Consider the following 22,722-nt stretch of genomic DNA (forward strand, 5'->3'; position numbering starts at 1 on the left):
TTACCAGCTCCCCAAAATATACAATTAGGATCCTCATTGACAATTTCAAAGGAAACACCCTTTTCAGTTATATGTTAGCAGTTAGCAGTAGGCCTATTCGGTAGACCTATTTTGTTATATTATCATCCCTTAATCCTACACTATCATTTTACCTTCCATCTTCTGTTAAAAAAAAAATTGAGAGGTACATATTGCTAGACATATAAATGACAATGAGAAGTGGGAGATAAATCACAGTGTAAAGTACGATATCAAGTTCATATGGCAACCAACAAAATAATTGAGGGGAATACATCAACATCAAATAAAAGGTCCACAGGTTTATTATATATCTATTTTTAAAGATAAATGCCTCTTAAAATAATACAACCCAAAAAAACAGATTCTGAGCAAATTCTCAGAGAATAGGAGGAAAGTGTCTCTTGATGAGAATTTTACAAAGCACTAGACCTGATGTAGTCTTTGATATACCCCATTGGTTAAACATGTTGAAGTTGACAATAAATACCTTAATCACAGTAGTCTTATCAACACTGTACCATGACTGAAAAGCAGTCTGGTAAGATCATGAATACAGAGAAACGTGCAAAAAAAGTGGGACTTGTAAAATAATTAGAAGATTGAACAAAGCCAGTCTGAAAGAGTCAGAAATAATTTACAACTATAAACATTGATTGATTGATAGTCAAATGCACACAAATTAGTGTGTACATTAGTAATGTACGAACATTGTCAACCAACGGCATGTGAGAACTTTCACAAATATTGTGTTGTTTAAACGCAGACTCAGCAATATGACATTGTCATACACAGCATGGTGACTTCCTGCTTAGATAAGCTTTAAAAATATATTTTTTAAACATTCCAATTTGTCAAAAGTTGAGACATGCCCATATCGGGAAGTGCCAACAGTACCAGTGTTGGCAAATTATGACTTTCCTTTGTTGAACTTGTTGTTAGTCTGAGAAAAGCACCATAGAGTACCACACCATGACAAAACCAAGGCAATGCCAGTACTATTCACTGAAGCAAACAGACATTTCCGTTTTATGTCAGCTTCCCCTTACAAAATGTAGTCAGTTTTGAATAGTTTCACTTTAGTCTATCCTACTGATCACACGTTTCCTATAGAAAAAGGACAAAAATTACCTCCAGTTTTACTAAGCCAAAGCTCAATAGAGTTGTTGAATCATTTCAATCGTTGTAGCTAGCTCTTTCAATCCATAGGACTGACAGTTTTTAATTAAAGTGGCAATTCCTTCCATCCGGGATATACTGTTGTCAAATCAAACACACTTCTGAGAGGCCAGGGCAGAAAAAAATTTCCGATCTGCAACGATTGAATTCCAGCCATGGACTGCTTCATGCCTTCACAGTTTCCACTAGATAGCACAGCCACAAAGTCAAATTGGCTGTATCATAAAAATGTATGAAAACAAATACGTTTTTTTGGTCTTAGTTTAGGTATAAGGTTTGGCGTTAAAAGTCTAATTTTAAGTAGATAAATTGTAGAAATAGGCAGGGTTTATGACTTTGTGGCGGTGGCAACTAGTGACGGCCATCCTTGGGGTCAAAGTCCTTCAGGTTTTTGTTTCTCCCTGGTGCTTAATTGCTCAAAGTGTCATTGATTGGCTAAGGAAGTCACACACCTGGTTATGCAGATATAATTCAGTTCCAAGTTAAAAGGCAAGGATGAAAAACCAGCATAGAATACAGGCCAAGAGGACAAGAGTTGTACACCCATGGTCTTCTCGCTTATTCTCTCTCTCGTCAGGCAGCATTGAATAAATCAGTATTTGGAGATTCCACAACATAATCTATATAACTTAGCTTGTTTAATGCAAATATTAGATTACATCACCAAAATGGTAATATGGCTGAGAGGACATGATCGGTGTCCCATCCACGGGACGGTTGAGCTAAGGTAGGCTAATGCGGTTAGCATGAGGTTGTAAGTAACAAGAGAAATTCCCAGGACGTAGACATATCTGATATTGGCAGAAAGCTTAAATTCTTGTTAATCTAACTGCACTGTCCAATTTACAATAACTATTACAGTGAAATAATACCATGCTATTGTTTGAGGAGACTGCACAGTTTTGAACTTGAAAAGTTATTAACAAACAAATTAGGCACATTTGGGCAGTTTTGATATAACATTTTGAACAGAAATGCAATGATTCTGTGGATGAGTCTAAATCTTTGCACGTGCACTGCTGCCATCTAGTGGACAAAATCAAAAGTGCATGAATAATAATGGCCTTTCTCTTGCATTTCAAAGATGGTACAAAAAATATATATATTTTCTTTTTCTTTGTAATACCTTTTTCCAGATCTAATGTGTTATATTCTCCTGCATTCCTTTTACATTTCCACAAACTTCAAAGTGTTTATTTTCAAATGGTATCAAGAATATGCATATCCTTGCTTTAGGGGCAGATCCTGAAGAGGTTGGTTGAGAGACCTTGGGGTGTTTCATAACCAGAACTACTAAAAATACATTCATTGTTGAACAAGAATGCAAAAACAAAGGAATGTACTCAAGACAAATAACAGTTTCATTAACAGTATGCTTAGCACTTAAAATAAAGTACATCAAGTCTCCCTTATTCAACTGACTCTTAGCAAATAACAAGGTTCAGTGTGGCACAGAAAGTAAGACAGGGGTGTGGAAAGCTACACAATGCCACATAAGCCCAAATCAATCTCTCAACACCTAGCTATGACGAAACTTTCAGGTTCTGTTCAAGAACAACAAGAAAATGAAGAACCAACACAATAGTAACCTAAAGAAAGCTTTGCAAAATTAAAAATGGTTGCTAGGTGAATTTGTAAGAACTGCAGATAAGGATACGACCTCTGCAGACTGCACTCAAGGTTTTCAAATATTTCAAATTAAATTGTTGTGAGAAGTTCAGTGTCAACGGTGAGCTTTGGGAAATCAAATAAAGGGTTACCCTCTCTACCTCATCTCCCCCGAAGGTAAGACACCTTTGTGGTCAGGCTAATGCCGCAAATATTTGCTTTACACTTGTGACCAATTGGTATACAGCTGAGCTAAAGCCCTATTAGAATGAATGATGAATGTCTTGACTGTTCTACATGTTGATGGACCTTCGCCAATGATCAGGAGAATAAAGCTGTTTAGTCAACGACAACGTGTGTCCATAACCGAAAAATGTAAGACTCAATAAAACATTACAAAAATTATCATAAAGGCAAGTACGCAGAAAAAATAGACTTGCATTGAACCGCTTCCACCCAATGAACATTGAGAGAAATCCTGAGTTTGCTCGTGTTTCAAAACCATATGAAATAATGAAACATTTCAGGTGAGGGAATGGAACAACAAAAGGAATTGACAGTGTAAAAGTGAAGTTCATACACACCAGAACCGAGTCAAACACTGGTCCGCGTTCAGACAGCACACTAAGGCAAGTTCACAAAGGTATCATCAGAGTGAATCAAGGTGAGGCCGAATGAAACCAGCCTCTCGAATGGACAATTCCCACTGAGAGAAACCCCAGTGACAGATCCTTTCACTGTGCTATGATGACCGTTGACTTCTCCGATTTGTTGTAATGCTGGTGCAAGTCTGCATATCAGGTTCTACATGATCAAAGTTAAAAAGAACAGACCTCTTTGGTCTCTCCCCCTTTGGTCTCCTGGGGAGTGTATCGGTCCAATGCTTTGAGCTCGTGGTCCTGCAGAAGTGGTTTGTTGTGTTGGTCCTGAGCCTGGGCCAGGGCCTGTAACGTGTCTCTCTGAAACTGCTTGGCCTTGTTGTACAGCAGCACACCAACAAAAACCAGGGCCGTGCCGGCGGCGCTGAGCACCGTGATGTGGTTACTGAACACAATGATACTCAGCCAGATAGACATGGCGTGCTTCACTGTGCTGGCAACACTGTGGAGGAAAGGGGAGGGTGTTAGATACTGCTGCAGGTTGCAATAAACATTTTTGAATGTGAATACTGTCTGTCTGTTTGACAGACTGCCTGTCTAAATGCGATGACTGTCAAGGATAATAGTACTTTCAAGCTGAATGTGACTGGAGGGCTTCTCAATAGTTTCAAGAGGTAAAAAAATAGTTACAGAGGTAAAAATAAATAAACAGATGGGAATGATGGCTAACTGAATTGAAATGCCCCCATGCCTGTGTGACTCCTACCTAAAGGTGACGGGAGAGATGCGTCCCATGAGGGCGTAGGCGGTGACACTCTGCAGGTGGAACAGGACCCCATCAAACAGCAGCAGCAGAACGATGTCTTGACTCCAGCTGAACGAACGCTCACTTTTCCCAATCACTGGAATGTCCTGGAGGCACAAAGGAGCACGGGAGAACACCAAACTGAAACAGTCCCAAACCAAATACCAGGTCAAGTTGCTAACTTGGTATTTTCATTGTTAACCAACTTAAAACTTAAACAGCATTTTCATTGTTTTTAAAGCAACTGTTTTACAACAAACAGGTATTAGGCTATAGTCATTATGATGGTAATAGTATTTTATATCATTTTTATCTGCCATCAGTAGCTTTAGCTGAACAACACAGTACTGCATTCAAAACAAATGGAAACCGAAACACATTAGGCTACACGATATACTCCAGGTCATGAAGCTCAATTATTAGGCCACAGTCTGGGAACTGCTTGTCAACAATAGTGGCCTCCTTTCATTACACCAGAGCACTGTGTGCAGGGTGCACTCCAATTACAATGACACCAGCCTGCTGGACACACATACGTTTCTAATATAGAAGGGATGACATTTATGCACTATTAACAGCATATTAGTTATTTTGCTGTAATTATATACTAAGAAATATAGACATTTATTTTCAGTTTCTGTGACAAATGCATTACTCTGTTAAACCAGAATGTTCAGAGCACTCATTAACTGTCCATCATAAATGTGAAATACCAAATGGTAATACATTCAACAGTACAGTAATATACGTGACTGACCATGAGGAAGACCCAGGCAGGTATTAGCATAATGACTGCAGCTGCACTGGTGTAGAACTGCAGTTCTGGAGGGCTAAACAGGACACAGGAACAAGTATTCTATTCAGTACAGACACCGGTAAACACTTCATACTATAATCTACCGTCAACAGTTCAACATTAAATTCCTCAACTCCTCAATTTCTTTACACATCTGTTAACAATACACTGTGTTTTTTTGTATTCCTAGGATACAACAGGAATTATTATCCGGTACAGGATATAAAACTGGGCCTAATACATTCATTAGTTTTGTATATTACAAACTAGGAAGTACTAAAAACAACTTACCTGAATTTGTATGTGTCTCCACTTAGTAGCTTCTTTGAAAAAACATTCTGTAAACTGATAGAGGGAATATGAAGAGAACCATGAGAATGTGTGGTGGTGTCACATTGCCCTGAAAAGAGCTTTGAAATGTGAGAAATGTCATAAATACGGGTACTATTGTGTTACTGTGTGTGAGTACCAGTCCATGATGTTGGTGGAGAGGGCTGCAGAAAAGCCCAGCATATTAAAACTGATCTCTGTTGCAGTGCAGAGGGCCAGGCCAGCCATGACAGGAAAAAGGGACAGGTTCACCCACATCCCTACAGTAGTGTGAGTGCACACACACACATATACACACACACACACACACACACACACACACAATCAGCTATCTGCACAAGACCTAGCCCTAAAGTATTGGTAGAGTGACACATTTTTTGTTGTTTTGGATCTGTACTCCAGCACCTTGAATTTGAAATGATACGATGGCTATGAAGGTTAAAGTGCAGACTGTCTGTCTTTAATTTGATGGTATTTTCATCCAGATCAGGTGAACCGTTCAGAAATCACAGCACTTTTTGTAAATTTTAGGGGACCAAAGATATTGGGACAAATTCACTTAAACAGATTTTTTTGTGCCCAATAGAAATTAATGGTATATATTGTTTTGTGTCATTTTGGAGTCACATTCTATTCTTATTTACAATAAAAGTATCTAAACACCTCTACATTAATGTGGATGCTACCATGATTACGGATAATCCTGAATGAATCGTGAATAAATACGAGTGAGAAAGTTAGATGCACAAATATCTTACCTCCCAAAAATGCTAATCTCCCCAGTTATTGTAATGGTGAGAGGTTAGCATGTCTTGGCTGTATGATGTTTGTGCGTCTACCTTTCTCACTGATTATTCACGATTCATTCAGGATTATGCGGCATCATGGTAACATCCACATTAATGTAGAAGTGTTTAGAAACATATTCTATTCTTATTTACAATAAAAGTTACTCCAAAATGACACAATACAATATTTACCATTAATTTATATTGGGCACAAAATAATCTGAAACACAATTGAAAGACACAGCAAATGCATCCAACAAATTTGTAGAGTTACAAGCTTGATGTAGTTATTGCCTGCTAAGAATATGGGACCAAATACTTACTTTTTACTAAGGATAAGTGAATTTGTCCCAATACTTTTGGAATACAGTGTGCATGTGCTTTACCTGTGTATTCCCCTAGGATCAGCCTAGACATGATGACAGTGAAGATGGGCGCGGAGCTCTTCACCGTCTCAGCAAAGGAGACCGCCACATTCTTCAGGCTCACCAGTCCCAGCACCACACTAGTGAACCTGCAGAACAGGATAGGTTAGTAGCATTCAGACCAGAAGACAATCCCACACCACAACCACTCCAAACCTATGCTACACAGACTATCCCTTTTCCAGATTGTCAAACTGTTTACCTGTAATGATAGATGAGCTGAGATTGAGTTGCAGCATCGCACTAACCTAAAATGTAACCGTTTAGAGGCCATTTAAAAAAGGCCCACATCAGAGGAAGTTGAAGCACCTATTTCGAGTAATTCCTGTCCTAGAGCGGAAATTCTCGTTTAGGTTCCACATCAAAGACTGATGCTGGTAGCAGAGAAATAACAAATAGGGCACTAAACAGACAGCTGTCAGTGTAACTAGCTAGCATGCTAAGCTAACAGTCAGCTAATGAAAGTTATAGTATGTGAGCACCATTTCAGTTAAGACAGGCATACTGTAAAGGAGTCAGCATGCTTCCTAGCCGAAACAGTTCGGTAGCGTTTGTGCATATTTTATGACAATGTTTTTGTTCATTTGGATTGTGATTTTTTAAATTTTTTTTAAATAGGTTGTTCAAGAACACAATATTTTTATGGAGGCATGCCGAAGTATGGAGGCAAAGTCTACACCCATTCCTTTTGTGAGTGGCCAAAAGTAGGGATTCTTCAATAGAGTCTTTGTTGTCATTCACTGAGAGATGAGTTGTTTTGATGGACATTTTTTAATTGAAAAATACTGCACCAAATATAAAAATTGATGACAGATTTCTTGAGTCATCTTAGATAAACTCTGACTATTTTGAGGAAGTCTATACTGGCTACGGCACTCAAAATGGACAAACTACTATTGCCTCTTTTTCTTGTTTATCCAAACAAAGGTCTTTTAAGGGAGCATGCAGCACACTTGTTTGGTTCGGCAAGCCGAACTGATGCATGAAAATAATAACTTCAGGAAAAGACTGCCAGTCTACCTATCAAGAGATGAGTCTCAGCTAAACTGCGCCTATACGAGCCGTTTACGATTGTCTGACTCTTGCAGTTTGATAATTCCAGTGAAACAGTGCCAGACATTATATACAGTGCATTCGGAAAGTATTCATACTGAATGACATTTTCCACATTTTGTTACTTGGTCTTGGGCTGTTTTTCCGTCACTGCCAAGCTTTTTGGTCTCTCCAGAGATGTTAGATCGGGTTCAAGTACGGACTCTGGCTGGGCCACTCAAGGACATTCAGAGACTTGTCCCGAAGCCACTCCTGCGTTGTCCTGACTGTATGCTTGGGGTCAATAGCAATAAGGAGGTGCAATGGTGTGTGGGTTCAATGGTGTGCTGTTTCAATTACTTTAGATATTTTTGTCAGATGTTACTAAGGAATACTGAACTATATTTACAAGCATTTCATAAGTGTCAAAGGCTTTTATTGACAATTACATGAAGTTGATGCAAAGAGTCAATATTTGCAGTGTTGACCCTTCTTTTTCAAGACCTCTGCAATCAGCCCTGGCATGCTGTCAATTAACTTCTGGGCCACATCCTGACTGATGGCAGCCCATTCTTGCATAATCAATGCTTGGAGTTTGTCAGAATTTGTGGGTTTTTGTTTGTCCACCCGCCTCTTGAGGATTGACCACAAGTTCTCAATGGGATTAAGGTCTGGGGAGATTCCTGGCCATGGACCCAAAATATCCATGTTTTGTTCCCCGAGCCACTTAGTTATCACTTTTGCCTTATGGCAAGGTGCTCCATCATGCTGGAAAAGGCATTGTTCGTCACCAAACTGTTCCTGGATGGTTGGGAGAAGTTGCTCTCGGAGGATGTGTTGGTACCATTTTTAATTCATGGCTGTGTTCTTAGGCAAAATAGTGAGTGAGCCCACTCCCTTGGCTGAGAAGCAACGCCGCACATGAATGGTCTCAGGATGCTTTACTGTTGGCATGACACAGGACTGATGGTAGCGCTCACCTTGTCTTCTCCGGACAAGCTTTTTCCCGGATGCCCCAAACAATTGGAAAGGGGATTCATCAGAGAAAATAACTTTACCCCAGTCCTCAGCAGTCCAATCCCTGTACCTCTTGCAGAATATCAGTCTGTCCCTGATGTTTTTCCTGGAGAAAGGTGGCTTCTTTGCTGCCCTTCTTGACAACAGGCCATCCTCTAAAAGTCTTCACCTCACTGTGCGTGCAGATGCACTCACACCTGCCTGCTACCATTCCTGAGCAAGCTCTGTACTGGTGGTGCCCCGATCCCGCAGCTGAATCAACTTTAGGAGACGGTCCTGGTGCTTGCTGGACTTTCTTGGGCGCCCTGAAGCCTTCTTCACAACAATTGAACCCCTCTCCTTGAAGTTCTTGATGATCCGATAAATAGTTGATTTAGGTGTAATCTTACTGGCAGCAATATCCTAGCCTGTGAAGCCCTTTTTGTGCAAAGCAATGATGACAGCACATGTTTCCTTGCAGGTAACCATGGTTGACAGAGGAAGAACAATGATTCCAAGCACCACCCTCCTTTTGAAGCTTCCAGTTTGATATTCGAACTCAATCAGCATGACAGAGTGATCTCCAGCCTTGTCCTCGTCAACACTCACACCTGTACTAACGAGAGAATCACTGACATGTCAGCTGGTCCTTTTGTGGCAGGGCTGAAATGCAGTGGGAATGTTTTTGGGGATTCAGTTCATTTGCATGGCAAAGAGGTACTTTGCAATTAATTGCAATTCATCTGATCACTCTTCATAACATTCTGGAGTTAATGCAAATTGCCATCATACAAACTGAGGCAGCAGACTTTGTGAAAATTAATATTTGTGTCATTCTCAAAACTTTTGGCCACGACTGTATATACATATATTTTTTTTCAGTTCCTCATGCAGCTATGGAACCCTGCCTGGTGGTCTAGGTGCTACCTTGTCCCGGACCTGCTGTTTCGACCATCTCTCTCCCAGACCTGCTGTCTCGACCTCGGAGTTGCTTGACTATGAAAAACTGACATTTACTCCTGAGGTGTTAAACGATTGTCTCTTTAACCACTGTGGTTATTATTTGAGCCTGCTAGTCATCTATGAATATTTTAACTTCTTGAGGAATGATCTGGCTTTAAATGGCCATGTACTCTTATAATCTCCACCTGGCACAGCCAGAAGAGATCTGGCCACCCTTCGGAGCCTGGTTCCTCTCTAGGTTTCTTCCTAGATTCCTGCCTTTCTAGGGAGATTTTCCTAGCCACTGTGCTTTTGCATTTGCATTGCTTGCCGTTCTAGGCTGGGTATCTGTATATTACTTTGTGACAACTGGTAACATGGTAACAGAGTGATGCTGAGACTCAGTACTTTAGAATGTATGTCAAACAAAAGTTTGTTACAGTCATTCTGTTTTGATTTTCATGATTGATTGACAACATAAACATTGATAAAATAAAAACTAGTATAAACATGATTTTCATGATTGATTGACAAAATAAACATTGGAAATAAAGACTAGTCATGTAAGTATTAGTCATCCAACTTAACAAAAGGAAACAAACCAGCTAAATAACTTCAACTACGCAGCTGAAAGTAGAGTGATAACAGCGCAGACCCACCTCATGAGCCCCACAAACAGCATGATCATGAGGAAGTTGGGGGGGTACTCAGTCCTGGACTTGTGCTGGTATAGGCAGCAAGGCACATACATCTTCAGAAAGCCTATGATGGTGGTGGAGACCATTTGAACAGCGCCTACAAATAAATTCAAACCAATAAACCATTGGACAACAACATGTACGATTTGAGCCCTCTACCCCGGAGGCCCTTAGTACCCTGAATAAAATCAACCAATTGATGAGTCAAACCATCTATTGATTGGAGTATTGAACATCTGAAATTGAGTGTGTGTCTGTGTGTGCACATGTTCCTTACCCAGCATGCTGGGCTCCCCCTCCAGCAGAGACAGGATGTACTTGTTGAGGAACAGTGTGCAGAAGCTGAAGAAGTACCACAGACCCAGGTAGACCAGCGACTTAGAGTTCCACACCCCCGAGTCTGCCTCGATCACAGTGGTCTCTGTGATGGTGATCTTCAGCACGTGTTCCCCTGGCATGCTCTCGCTGCGTGCCAGCACCACACGCTCCTGCCTGCTCCGGAACGGCGAGAGAAACCACCACAGGGAATGTCTTCCAGCCCGACTGTTGGACATCATGACAACCGGTGCCCGAGGAACTACCAACCGGGAACCAGCAGGCACAAACACTGAGAGGGGCAGGGGACTGGTGGAGAGGGCCGGTCAGTCCATTGTCAGTCGATGTGTCGGTCCATTGGCGTGTTCAGCATGCCTGTAGAACTGGTGGTCTATGTAACACAGCTAAAACACAAGGAATGATTGTAGTTGACAATCTTCTATAGCACAGGGCTTCTCAAACGTTTTGGGTCCGGGACCCCTTTTGTGAAAGCAAATTCATCAGGGACCCCCTCATAATCAGAACATAACAAGGAGTTTTACTATGTCTTCTGTAGTGCATGGCCGGACAAACCAAGTTTCAGGCCGTGGGAAATAAACATTTTAAAGATCCGCCTCTTGGTATCAGAGAACATTTTGCAGTTTTAAAGCACATTTCCTATAATTCTACACATTTTGAACTTTAAAAAGGTCAAATGCAGCCGTTTTCACTTCAATATCAAATTATTTCTGGGTAACATTTAAGTGCCTTACTGTGATTGTTTTCAATTGAAATGGTAAAAAGAAACAAATAGATTTTTAGCAAAGGGCAATTTCTTAAGCATTTATTTAACTAGGAGTGGTCTAAGTGTGGAAGGGAAAACTGACAATGTGCTGTTATTGGCAGAGGTATGGAATAGGGATACCATTTTGGTAAATGTAGCTGCCGACACTCATTACCTGGTTAACAAACAGTTAAATTTGTTCCAAATAGTAAAGTGATGTGACCAACTGAAAATATTATACGCACAAACATTTTATGGACATTTTTCATTATAGAGCTATTTTGCATATCCCACCATACCATGAGACTTTCATGTCTTCATCACTGGAAAAGATAAATGTTGTGCCTGCCATAGGTTGCTCTTAAATACAGAGTGGGTGTTGTTGTAAAAAGAGCCCACAGAAGGGACCACGCACCCTTGGGTGTGGGTGAAGGAGAACAGATAACCAAAGTCCTACATTCCAGGCTCGATTTACAGTTCTGATAGTGACGGCATCTGCCTTTACAAGCCATCATGAGAACAAACAAACTGCTCTTCCTTTCGCATTTTACGACTGAGTGGCCCTGATTGTGCAAAGCTGTGATCTTTGAAGAATCTAAAATATATTTTGATTTTTTAAACACTTTTTTGATTACTACATCATTCCATATATGTTATTACATAGTTTTGATGTCCACTATTATTCTACAATGTAGAAAATAATAAAAATTTAAAAAAGCCCTTGAATGAGTAGGTGTGTCCAAACTTTTGAATGAGACTACATATACACACATATATACATACACATATATAAACACACACGGACACACATACATATATATATACACACACACACACACACACACACAGTGGGGCAAAAAAGTATTTAGTCAGCCACCAATTGTGCAAGTTCTCCCACTTAAAAAGATGAGAGAGAGTTCTGTAATTTACATCATAGGTACACTTCAACTATGACAGACAAAATGAGGGGGAAAAAAATCCAGAAAATCACATTGTAGGATTTTTTATGAATTTATTTGCAAATTATGGTGGAAAATAAGTATTTGGTCACCTACAAACAAGCAAGATTTCTGGCTCTCACAGACTTGTAACTTCTTCTTTAAGAGGCTCCTCTGTCCTCCACTCGTTACCTGTATTAATGGCACCTGTTTGAACTTGTTATCAGTATAAAAGACACCTGTCCACAACCTCAAACAGTCACACTCCAAACTCCACTATGGCCAAGACCAAAGAGCTGTCAAAGGACACCAGAAACAAAATTGTAGACCTGCACCAGGCTGGGAAGACTGAATCTGCAATAGGTAAGTAGCTTGGTTTGAAGAAATCAACTGTGGGAGCAATTATTAGGAAATGGAAGACATACAAGACCACTGATAATCTCCCTCGATCTGGGGCTCCACGCAAGATCTCACCCCGTGGGGTCAATATGATCACAAGAATGGTGAGCAAAAATCCCAGAACCACACGGGGGGACCTAGTGAATGACCTGCAGAGAGCTGGAACCAAAGTAACAAAGCCTACCATCAGTAACACACTACGCCGCCAGGGACTCAAATCCTGCAGTGCCAGACGTGTCCCCCTGCTTAAGCCAGTACATGTCCAGGCCCGTCTGAAGTTTGCTAGAGAGCATTTGGATGATCCAGAAGAAGATTGGGAGAATGTCATATGGTCAGATGAAACCAAAATATAACTTTTGGTAAAAATTCAACTTGTCATGTTTGGAGGACAAAGAATGCTGAGTTGCATCCAAAGAACACCATACCTACTGTGAAGCATGGGGGTGGAAACATCATGCTTTGGGGCTGTTTTTCTGCAAAGGGACCAGGACGACTGATCCGTGTAAAGGAAAGAATGAATGGGGCCATGTATCGTGAGATTTTGAGTGAAAACCTCCTTCCGTCAGCAAGGGCATTGAAAATGAAACGTGGCTGGGTCTTTCAGCATGACAATGATCCCAAACACACCGCCCGGGCAATGAAGGAGTGGCTTCGTAAGAAGCATTTCAAGGTCCCGGAGTGGCCTAGCCAGTCCAGATCTCAACCCCATAGAAAATCCTTGGAGGGAGTTGAAAATCTATGTTGCCCAGCAACAGCCCCAAAACATCACTGCTCTAGAGGAGATCTGCATGGAGGAATGGGCCAAAATACCAGCAACAGTGTGTGAAAACCTTGTGAAGACTTACAGAAAACGTTTGACCTCTGTCATTGCCAACAAAGGGAATATAACAAAGTATTGAGAAACTTTTGTTATTGACCAAATACTTATTTTCCACCATAATTTGCTAATAAATTCATTAAAAATCCTACATTGTGATTTTCTGGACTTTTTTGTTCTCATTTTGTCTGTTATAGTTGAAGTGTACCTATGATGAAAATTACAGGCCTCATCTTTTTAAGTGGGAGAACTTGCACAATTGGTGGCTGACTAAATACGTTTTTGCCCCACTGTACACACACACACACACACACACACACATACATATATATACACACACACATACATACACACATATGTATATACACACACACACACACACATATATTCAGTCAATAAAAAACAAGGGCCATTTAAGATTAATTTATTGAAACTATAATATATATATATTACACTACCGTTCAAACGTTTGGGGTCGCTTACAAATGTCCTTGTTTTTGAAAGAATCTTCTAGGCAGAGTTCCAAAGAAAAAGCCATATCTCAGACTGGCCAATAAAAATAAAATATTAAGATGGGCAAAAGAGCACAGACACTGGACAGAGGAACTCTTCCCAGAAGGCTAGCATCCCAGAGTCGCCTCCTCACTGTTGACGTTGAGACTGGTGTTTGCGGGTACTATTTAATGGAGCTGCCAGTTGAGGACTTGTGAGGCCTCCGAAACTAGACACTCTAATGTACTTGTCCTCTTGCTCAGTTGTGCACCGGGGCCTCCCACTCTTTCTATTCTGGTTCGAGACAGTTTCAGTTTCATTTCTCAGAACAAGAATAGACTGACGAGTTTCAGAAGAAAGTTCTTTGTTTCTGGCAATTTTGAGCCTGTTATCAAACCCACAAATGCTGATGCTCCAGATACTCAACTAGTCTACAGATTGTTGCTCTGATTAAAGAAGCAATAAAAATGGCAGTCTTTAGCTGTGCTAACATAATTGCAAAAGGGTTTTCTAATAATCAATTAGCCTTTTAAAATTAGAAACTTGGATTAGCTAACAACTTGCCATTAGAACACAGGAGTGATGGTTGCTGATAATGGGCCTCTGTACACCTAATGTAGACATTTCATGAAAAAAAATCTGTAGTTTCTGGCTACAATAGTCATTTACAATATTAACAATGTCTACACTGTATTTCTGATCAATTTGATGTTATTTTAATGTACAAAAATTGAGCTTTTCTTTCAAAAACAAGGACATTTCTAAGTGACCACAAACTTTTGAACGGTAGTGTAAATACGCTGTCATTATCAAACTATTGTTTTTGCATAATTTCAGTGTGGAACCTGTTAATAATGCCGATTCCAATTCTAAATGCCACTTACAGTTCGCAAAGTAGGGTCGTTACTGACGTTAGTTACCACAGCCACAAAACCTCCTGTTTCTACAAATTTGATTTTTTTTTAAATTCTGATTTTAAAACCTAACCCCTAACCTTAACCACACTATTAAACTTTTGCCCCTCCTTAAATTAATACCAAAAAGCAAATGTTTTTTTCCATGCATTTTTACAATTTAGACCATTTTTACTTTGTGGGTGTGGTAAGAAGTGACAACCACAAAATTATGCAATTATTTGAAAACTGCAGCTCATTGTTGGAACACATTTTCCCTACTATCAACCAGTCCATTTAGAATTTTTTGATTAAACTGTCATCATTTGGCAAGGAATGTGGCTTGTGTATCATATCAGTTAGATGCGTTTTATAGGCATTTATTTCAGTAGCACGTGGGTGTAGAGGGAGCGGTAGGAACGCAATTGAGTGAGTGAGACACAGAGGGGAAAGGGTGAACTGTATGATGCTTGGCTTTGCTTATTTTTTTTTTATTGTGTCCCAGAAGACAGACAGAGATAGGCCGTTACCTGTGCCAATTAGCTATCTAGCATACTCCAAACACCTGTGTGTAAGTCAACTAGAGGCACAGTTTATGGACCTGTGCAAAACTGCTACAGTAAGTGTATATTTTTTTAAATTGTGTAAACAACAATTCCGACACTGTGATTTAACGCATAGAATATTTATATATTCCTTAAATACATTATTTTACTTTTAGGTTGTGTGTATTGCTAGCTATTACTGCAATGTTGGAGCTAGAAACACAAGCATTTCGCTACACCCGCAATAACATCTGCTTGTGACAAATAAAATAAAAATTATAAACATATGAGGATATGCACATATGCTGATATGCCCATTTCATGCCGGCGCAAAATAATCTTTCCAATTTTAAAATATACACTTACTGCAGCAGTTTTTCACAGATCCATACACTATGTGCCTCCAGTTGACAAATGACACTTCCTCCCCACATCCAAAATAACTGGGAACCCTGAAAAATAAAGGTCAAATCATGATGTCATTGATCTTCAGGTTGGAAAGTCAGAGCTCTAGAAAGAGTCATGCGTTTCGGAGTTGGAATTCCAAGTTGGATGACTGTTCAAATCGGTTTTTCATACCCCCCCGAGTTCCCAGTTGTTTTGAACACATTGAAGTCAGAGATTTCCGAGTTCCATTTGTTCTGAACACGGCATAACACACAAGTGTTGGGAGCACAATAGATATCTAATTAGCACAGACCTACATCTTCAGTCTGTCTTCCGTAAACAAGTGCTGTAAAGTGGCGATACGGCCAAGTGGGAACACCAACCCTACCTAACAAGATGTGAAGTAATTTACTTTTTGTTTTGGGAAAATTATTTCTCGCTGATATGAAAGATATGTTCTAGGGATGCACGATATAACGGTAAGCCTATCGGAAACGGCTGATATTTGCTAGAAATGCCAACGTCGGCATTGGCCCGATGTCTAGTTTAACGCCGATGTGCAAAACTGATATCAAATGTTGACATGCACACCTATATGACGTAGATAGATGATGTAATGACGCCATGAAAAATACAGCACTATTCAGTACAAAAGCAGAAAAATACTAAGTATACACTTCCAACAACTCAACAAGTTCAAGTCGAGCAGTCATTTGAAAGAGTAAGAAAATTTCAGGGAGAGAACTCAAAGGCGAAATCCAATAACGCCAAGATAATGGAATTCATTGCCCTTGACAATCAACCGTTCTCTGTCGTTCTCTGCTGCTGACATTTCAATGGCATTTGAGAACATGTTTGAAACTTTAAAACATGAACACACTCCTAGCTCCATTCAAACAACTGACTTGAGAAAAAAGCTCATCAACTGTGTCTGCAGCAGACGTGATACCCTCTGTCATGGCATTGAAACGCTTGCTCAAAACTGCCGACAGACCATGGGGTTAAAACTTGCAAATATATTCTACAAGGGGCTGTGAACAAGAGATTTGGTGGCATTCTCTCTGAGCCTCTTCACTGTGTCACCACCATACTCGATGCTATGTACAAGAACAGCTACTTCGATACAGCCAAGAAACAGGGTTTATGTGAAATGTTACAGACGTAGCTGGACAAGATGGAAACGGCCAGTGACAGTGCGTTCCGAGGAAGAAAGGCCACGGACAGACAGAGCTGATTTATTTATTTAATGACGCAAGTCAGTTAAGAACAAATTATTATTTACAATGACAGCCTACCCCTGCCAAACCCAGTCGACACTAGGCCAATTGTGATGAAATCCCGGTTGAGACTGAACAAATGAACAACGAAACAGCACAGGAAGTAAGTGAAAGAAATTGGTTTTGACTATGTTTTACTGGTAATGGGGACATACATCAATGCCAACAAAATAACTTTTTGGTCAGTGTGTGTGTGTTTTCAACCATTTAACTGTACTAGAATGCTTAAGGCCGCTAAAATTTTTAATATTGGTTATCGGTATCGTTTTATTTTTTTGGCAAGGAAAATATCGGTATCGGCCAAAAATGTCATATCGGAGCATCCCTAATACGTTCCTTATGTTTCCAAAAGAGTAGCACAAGCGATGCGTGTAAATGTTTTGAGCAAGCGTCAGGGATCTTAACAAAACTCGCCTGGTCTGAAGATACAATTGTCAACAAGTGCTAAAGTAGTTAGTGTCTATGAATGGCGTAGTTTACACCAGAGCCAATTGTGGGCGAATGTAATGACTGAAAACCCTACATGTGTAGAATTGGTTTTGAGAACCCAGGGTTACATAAATTGTAATATTATTACTCTACATTGTATTGCACTCTAAACGTATTTCACAGATCCCTTGACCAACATCTTTTAATGTGTTGTTGGTACTAATATTCATTTAAAAAAGTGAAATGTAAACTCAACAAAAAAGAAATGTCCTTTTTTCAGGACCCTGTCTTTCAAAGATGCGTAAAAATCCAAATAACTTCACAGATCTTCATTGTAAAGGGTTTAAACACTTTCCCTGGCTTGTTCAATGAAACATACACAATTAATGAACATGCACCTGTGGAACGGTCGTTAAGACACTAACAGCTTACAGACGGGTCCCTGCTCATCTGCGTGAATGTGCCTTAGGCATGCTGCACGGAGGCATGAGGACTGCAGATGTGGCCAGGGCAATACATTTAAATGTCCGTACTGTGAGACGCCTAAGACAGCGCTACAGGGAGACAGGACAGACACCTGATCGTCCTCGCAGTGGAAGACCACATGTAACAACACCTGCACAGGATCAGTACATCCGAACATCACACCTGCGGGACAGGATAGCAACAACTGCCCGAATTATACCAGGAACGAACAATCCCTCCATCAGTGCTCAGACTAGAGGTCGGCCGATTAATCGGGATGGCCGATTAATTAGGGCCGATTTCAGGTTTTCATAAAATACAGATTTCCGATTGTTTGAACAACGATTTCGCAGTTTTATTTTTTTTAAACACATTTAATCTGTATTTAACTAGGCAAGTCAGTTAAGAACACATTCTTATTTTCAATGACAGCCTAGAAACAGTGGGCTAACTGCCTGTTCAGGGGCAGAATGACAGATTTTCACCTTGTCAGCTCAGGGGATTCGATCTTGCAAAATTAGTTAACTAGTCCAACGCTCTAACCACCTGCCTAACATTGCACTTCACGAGGAGACTGCCTGTTACGCGAATGCAGTAAGCCAAGGTAAGTTGCTAGCTAGCATTAAAGTTATCTTATAAAAAACAATCAATCAATCATAATCACTAGTTAACTACACATGGATGATGATATTACTAGTTTATCTACCGTGTCCTGTGTTGCATATAATCGATGCGGTGCGTATCGTTGCTCCAATGTGTACCTAACCATGAACATCAATGCCTTTCTTAAAATCAATACACAGAAGTATATATTTTTAAACCTGCATATTTAGCTAAAAGAAATCCAGGTTAGCAGGCAATATTAACCAGGTGAAATTGTGTCACTTCTCTTGCGTTCATTGCACGCAGAGTCAGTGTATATGCAACAGTTTGGGCCACCTAATTTGCCAGGATTTTACGTAATTATGATTGAAGGTTGTGCAACGTAACAGGAATATTTAGACTGATGGATGCCACCCCTTAGATAAAATACGGTTCCGTATTTCACTGAAAGAATAAACGTCTTGTTTTCGAGATGATAGTTTCCGGATTCGACCATATTAATGACCTAAGGCTCGTATTTCTGTGTGTTATTATGTTATAACTAAGTCTATGATTTGACAGAGCAGTCTGACTGATAGAGCAGCTCTTCGTTGTGCGTCAAGCATTGCGCTGTTTATGACTTCAAGCCTATCAACTCCCGAGATTAGGCTGGTGTAACCGATGTGAAATGGCTAGCTAGTTAGCGGGGTGTGCGCTAATAGCGTTTCAAACGTCACTCACTCTGAGACTTGGAGTGGTTGTTCCCCTTGCTCTGCAAGGGCCGCGGCTTTTGTGGAGCGATGGGTAACGCTGCTTCAAGGGTGGCTGTTGTTGTGTTCCTGGTTCGAGCCCAGGGAGGAGGAGCGAGGAGAGGGACGGAAGCTATACTGTTACACTGGCAATACTAAAGTGCCTATAAGAACATCCAATAGTCAAAGGTTAATGAAATACAAATTGTATAAAGAGAAATAGTCCTATAATAACTACAACCTAAAACATCATACCTGGGAATATTGAAGACTCATGTTAAAAGGAACCACCAGCTTTCATATGTTCTCATGTTCTGAGCAAGGAACTTAAACAACGTTAGCTTTCTTACATGGCACATATTGCACTTTTATTTTCTTCTCCATCACTTTGTTTTTGCATTATTTAAACTAAATTGAACATTTTTCATTATTTATTTGAGGCTAAATTGATTTTAATAATGTATTATATTAAGTTAAAATAAGTGTTCATTCAGTTTTTGTCACGACTTCTACCGAAGTCGTTGCCTCTCCTTGTTCGGGCGGTGCTCGGCATTCGACGTCAGCGGTAATCTAGACGTTCATTGATCCATTGGTTTTGTCTTGTCTTCCCACACACCTGTTTTCAATCCCATGCATTACCTGTTGTGTATTTAACCCTCTGTTTCCCCTCATGTCTTTGTCAGAGATTGTTTATTGTCAGTGTAGTGTTGTTTGTATAGGTGCGCGACGGGTCTTCGTACCCATATTTGTTTATATTCATTTTTCTATTTAGTGTTATGGAGCATGTTACTTGGACATTTATTAAAAGACTCCATTTGACTCTCCTGCGCCTGACTTCCCTGCCACCTATACACATATTTCTGACAGTTTTGTTGTAATTGTCATTATTACAAATAAAAATACATTTGAAAAAAAGAGTCCGATTTAATTGGTATCGGCCTTTTTGGGCTCTCCAATAAATCGGTATCGGCGTTGAAAAATCATAATCGGTCGACCTCTAGCTCAGACTGTCCACAATAGGCTGAGAGAGGCTGGACTGAGGGCTTGTAGGCCTGTTGTAAATGCAGGTCCTCACCAGACATCACCGGCAACAATGTCGCCTATGGGCACAAACCCACCGTCGCTGGACCAGACAAGTGTGGCAAAAAAGTGCTCTTCACTGATGAGTCGCGGTTTTGTCTCACCAGAGGTGATGGTCGGATTTGCGTTTATCGTCGAAGGAATGAGCGTAAACACCGAGCCCTGTCTCTGGAGTGGGATTGATTTGGAGGTGGAGGGTTCGTCATGGTCTGGGGCGGTGTGTCACAGCATCATCGGACTGAACTTGTTGTCATTGCAGGCAATCTCAACACTGTACGTTACAGGGAAGACATCCTCCTCCCTCATGCGGTACCCTTCCTGCAGGCTCATCCTGACATGACCCTCCAGCATGACAATGCCACCAGCCATACTGCTCATTCTGTACGTGATTTCCTGCAAGACAGGAATGTCAGTGTTCTGCCATGGCCAGCGAAGAGCCCGGATCTCAATCCCATTGAGCACGTATGGGACCTGTTGGATCGGAGGGTGAGGGTGAGGGCCATTCCCCCCCAGAAATGTCCAGGAACTTGCAGGTGCCTTGGTGGAAGAGTGGGGTAACATCTCACAGCAAGAACTGGCAAATCTGGTGCAGTCCATGAGGATGAGATGCACTGCAGTACTTAATGCAGCTGGTGGTCACACCAGATACTGACTGGTATTTTGATTTTGACCCCCCCCCCTTTGTTCAGGGACACATTATTCCATTTCTGTTAGTCACATGTCTGTGGAACTTGTTCAGTTTGTCTCTCAGTTGTTGAATCTTGCTATGTTAATACAAATATTTACACATGTTTAAGTTTGTTTATATAATTGTTTTATCTGGAAGCAGACCCCATGCAGTACCTCCGTGAACCCATAGCTGTGGGAAGTAAGGGTGCTGCAGCACCCACTGAAAAATGAGAATAAATAAATAAAATAAGCATAATTTAAGTAGTGCACCGGGCCTTTAATAGTCCTGTTTAAGCAACCGACATAGCAGTCTGCCGTGCCAGCGCGGGTAAAAAGATTTGTCCAGGCCTCCCACCCGTTGACAAAACTTTCTCAGCACCTCCCACCACAACATCCGCAGCGAAAGAAATCGCAGCACCCCCAAAACTACTTCCTGCAGCTATGCACGGACCCCACTTTGAAAACCCCTGTTCTGAGTCAAAGTTACTCAACCCATGTCTGGAAAATAGTCTTCATTAGTGAGTTGCTTGTAGTTAAACAATGATACACTCGACATTACAGGCAATACTGCCGGGCACACGTTTCTGACAGTGCACGAATGTAATAAGTCAGATCCACATAGCGATTAAAATGCAGGAGTGGTGCAAAGGTCGGTGTAGTTAAAGTAGCATGTATCTTCATTTATATAGGAACCACAAATAAATACGTACAAGCCAGTTTACATTGGCAGGTTACATATGAATACATAAAGAAGAAATATTATAAATATTCCTAATGCTGCCTCTGGCATCCTCGTTCACCACGTTTTCGCTCATTTTACACAAGACCAAAAACTAGCTAAAACGGCATAGTTGGCTGGCAAGTATCTGACGTTAGCTAACAAGTTTACTATTTGACAAACTAGCTAGCTACCGTTACTGTAACATTAACTGACAAGCAAAATTCACCAGCTGATTAGCTATAGTAGCTAGCTAAAAATGAATGTGCTTGTGTCTCAAATAGCCTACTCGTGAAAATTCTCATTTATTGAATGAATGAACGCGCTGTTCATTGGTAAAAATATATATTTATATTTAAAAGGCTATTAAACTCAGCTTGTAGATGCAGTAAATGTTGGAATTATCTTACCAAGTGGTGCCACCTAGTTAACGTTAGTTATGCAATTCCGATTTCTGGTATACGAGTTCCAAACAGTCGCTAGCATAAGGATACCACGGTTAGTTAGTTACCACAGCCACAAAGTAGACTTGCTATTGTAAAAATGTATAAAAACAAAAATACTATTTTTGGTCCTAATTTAAGGTTATGGTTGGGCTTTGGGTTAGCAGTGTGGTCAGGTTACAAAACTGATTTTAAGACGATATTTATTTTTAAATAGGCGGGGTCTATGCATTTGTGGCTGTAGTTACAAATGACGACCGGACCGCTTGGTGGACTTTCAATTACTTTCACGGAGTTTAGCGATGGCTCGAGCCCACTGTCAAGACAACTCCGCCGCAGCACCATTTCCAAATTTCAAATAACACAGATGTCCCTGAATGTAGTTTTGAATAGATAATACATGGACCAGGCGAATGTACATGTTTATAGTGGAGGTTGGATACGTTTGTATTGTCTTTGTTTACAATGTCTAATGCATTGATTAGTGGCTTGGGGAGTCATTATGCCCCCTTGTGGCTAAGCATTTTCCTTGCAACCTCATCAAG

The 22,722-nt window shown here is 40.5% G+C and overlaps 1 protein-coding gene across 3 annotated transcripts; it reads right to left on the reverse strand.

The window, feature by feature from the left end:
* Positions 1 to 2,054: 2,054 nt before the first annotated feature.
* Positions 2,055 to 22,356, reverse strand: LOC112216103 (solute carrier family 35 member E2A). Of its 3 annotated transcripts, XM_024375804.2 has the most exons (10): positions 22,145 to 22,356; positions 15,745 to 15,830; positions 10,494 to 10,935; positions 10,178 to 10,313; positions 6,510 to 6,637; positions 5,475 to 5,595; positions 5,297 to 5,350; positions 4,967 to 5,039; positions 4,171 to 4,316; positions 2,055 to 3,906 (listed from the first exon to the last, which is right to left on the reverse strand). In XM_024375804.2, the coding sequence occupies exons 3-10, from the start codon at positions 10,771 to 10,773 to the stop codon at positions 3,624 to 3,626; spliced, it is 1,221 nt and encodes a 406-aa protein (XP_024231572.1). In that variant the 5' UTR covers positions 10,774 to 10,935; positions 15,745 to 15,830; positions 22,145 to 22,356; the 3' UTR covers positions 2,055 to 3,623. The 3 variants fall into 3 exon arrangements, with proteins under 3 accessions (XP_024231572.1, XP_024231571.1, XP_024231573.1); XM_024375803.2 differs by lacking the exon at positions 15,745 to 15,830; XM_024375805.2 differs by lacking the exons at positions 15,745 to 15,830; positions 22,145 to 22,356 and adding an exon at positions 14,825 to 15,693.
* Positions 22,357 to 22,722: the final 366 nt, after the last annotated feature.

Source organism: Oncorhynchus tshawytscha, linkage group LG16, assembly GCF_018296145.1.
Source record: "Oncorhynchus tshawytscha isolate Ot180627B linkage group LG16, Otsh_v2.0, whole genome shotgun sequence".
NCBI lineage: Eukaryota > Metazoa > Chordata > Actinopteri > Salmoniformes > Salmonidae > Oncorhynchus > Oncorhynchus tshawytscha.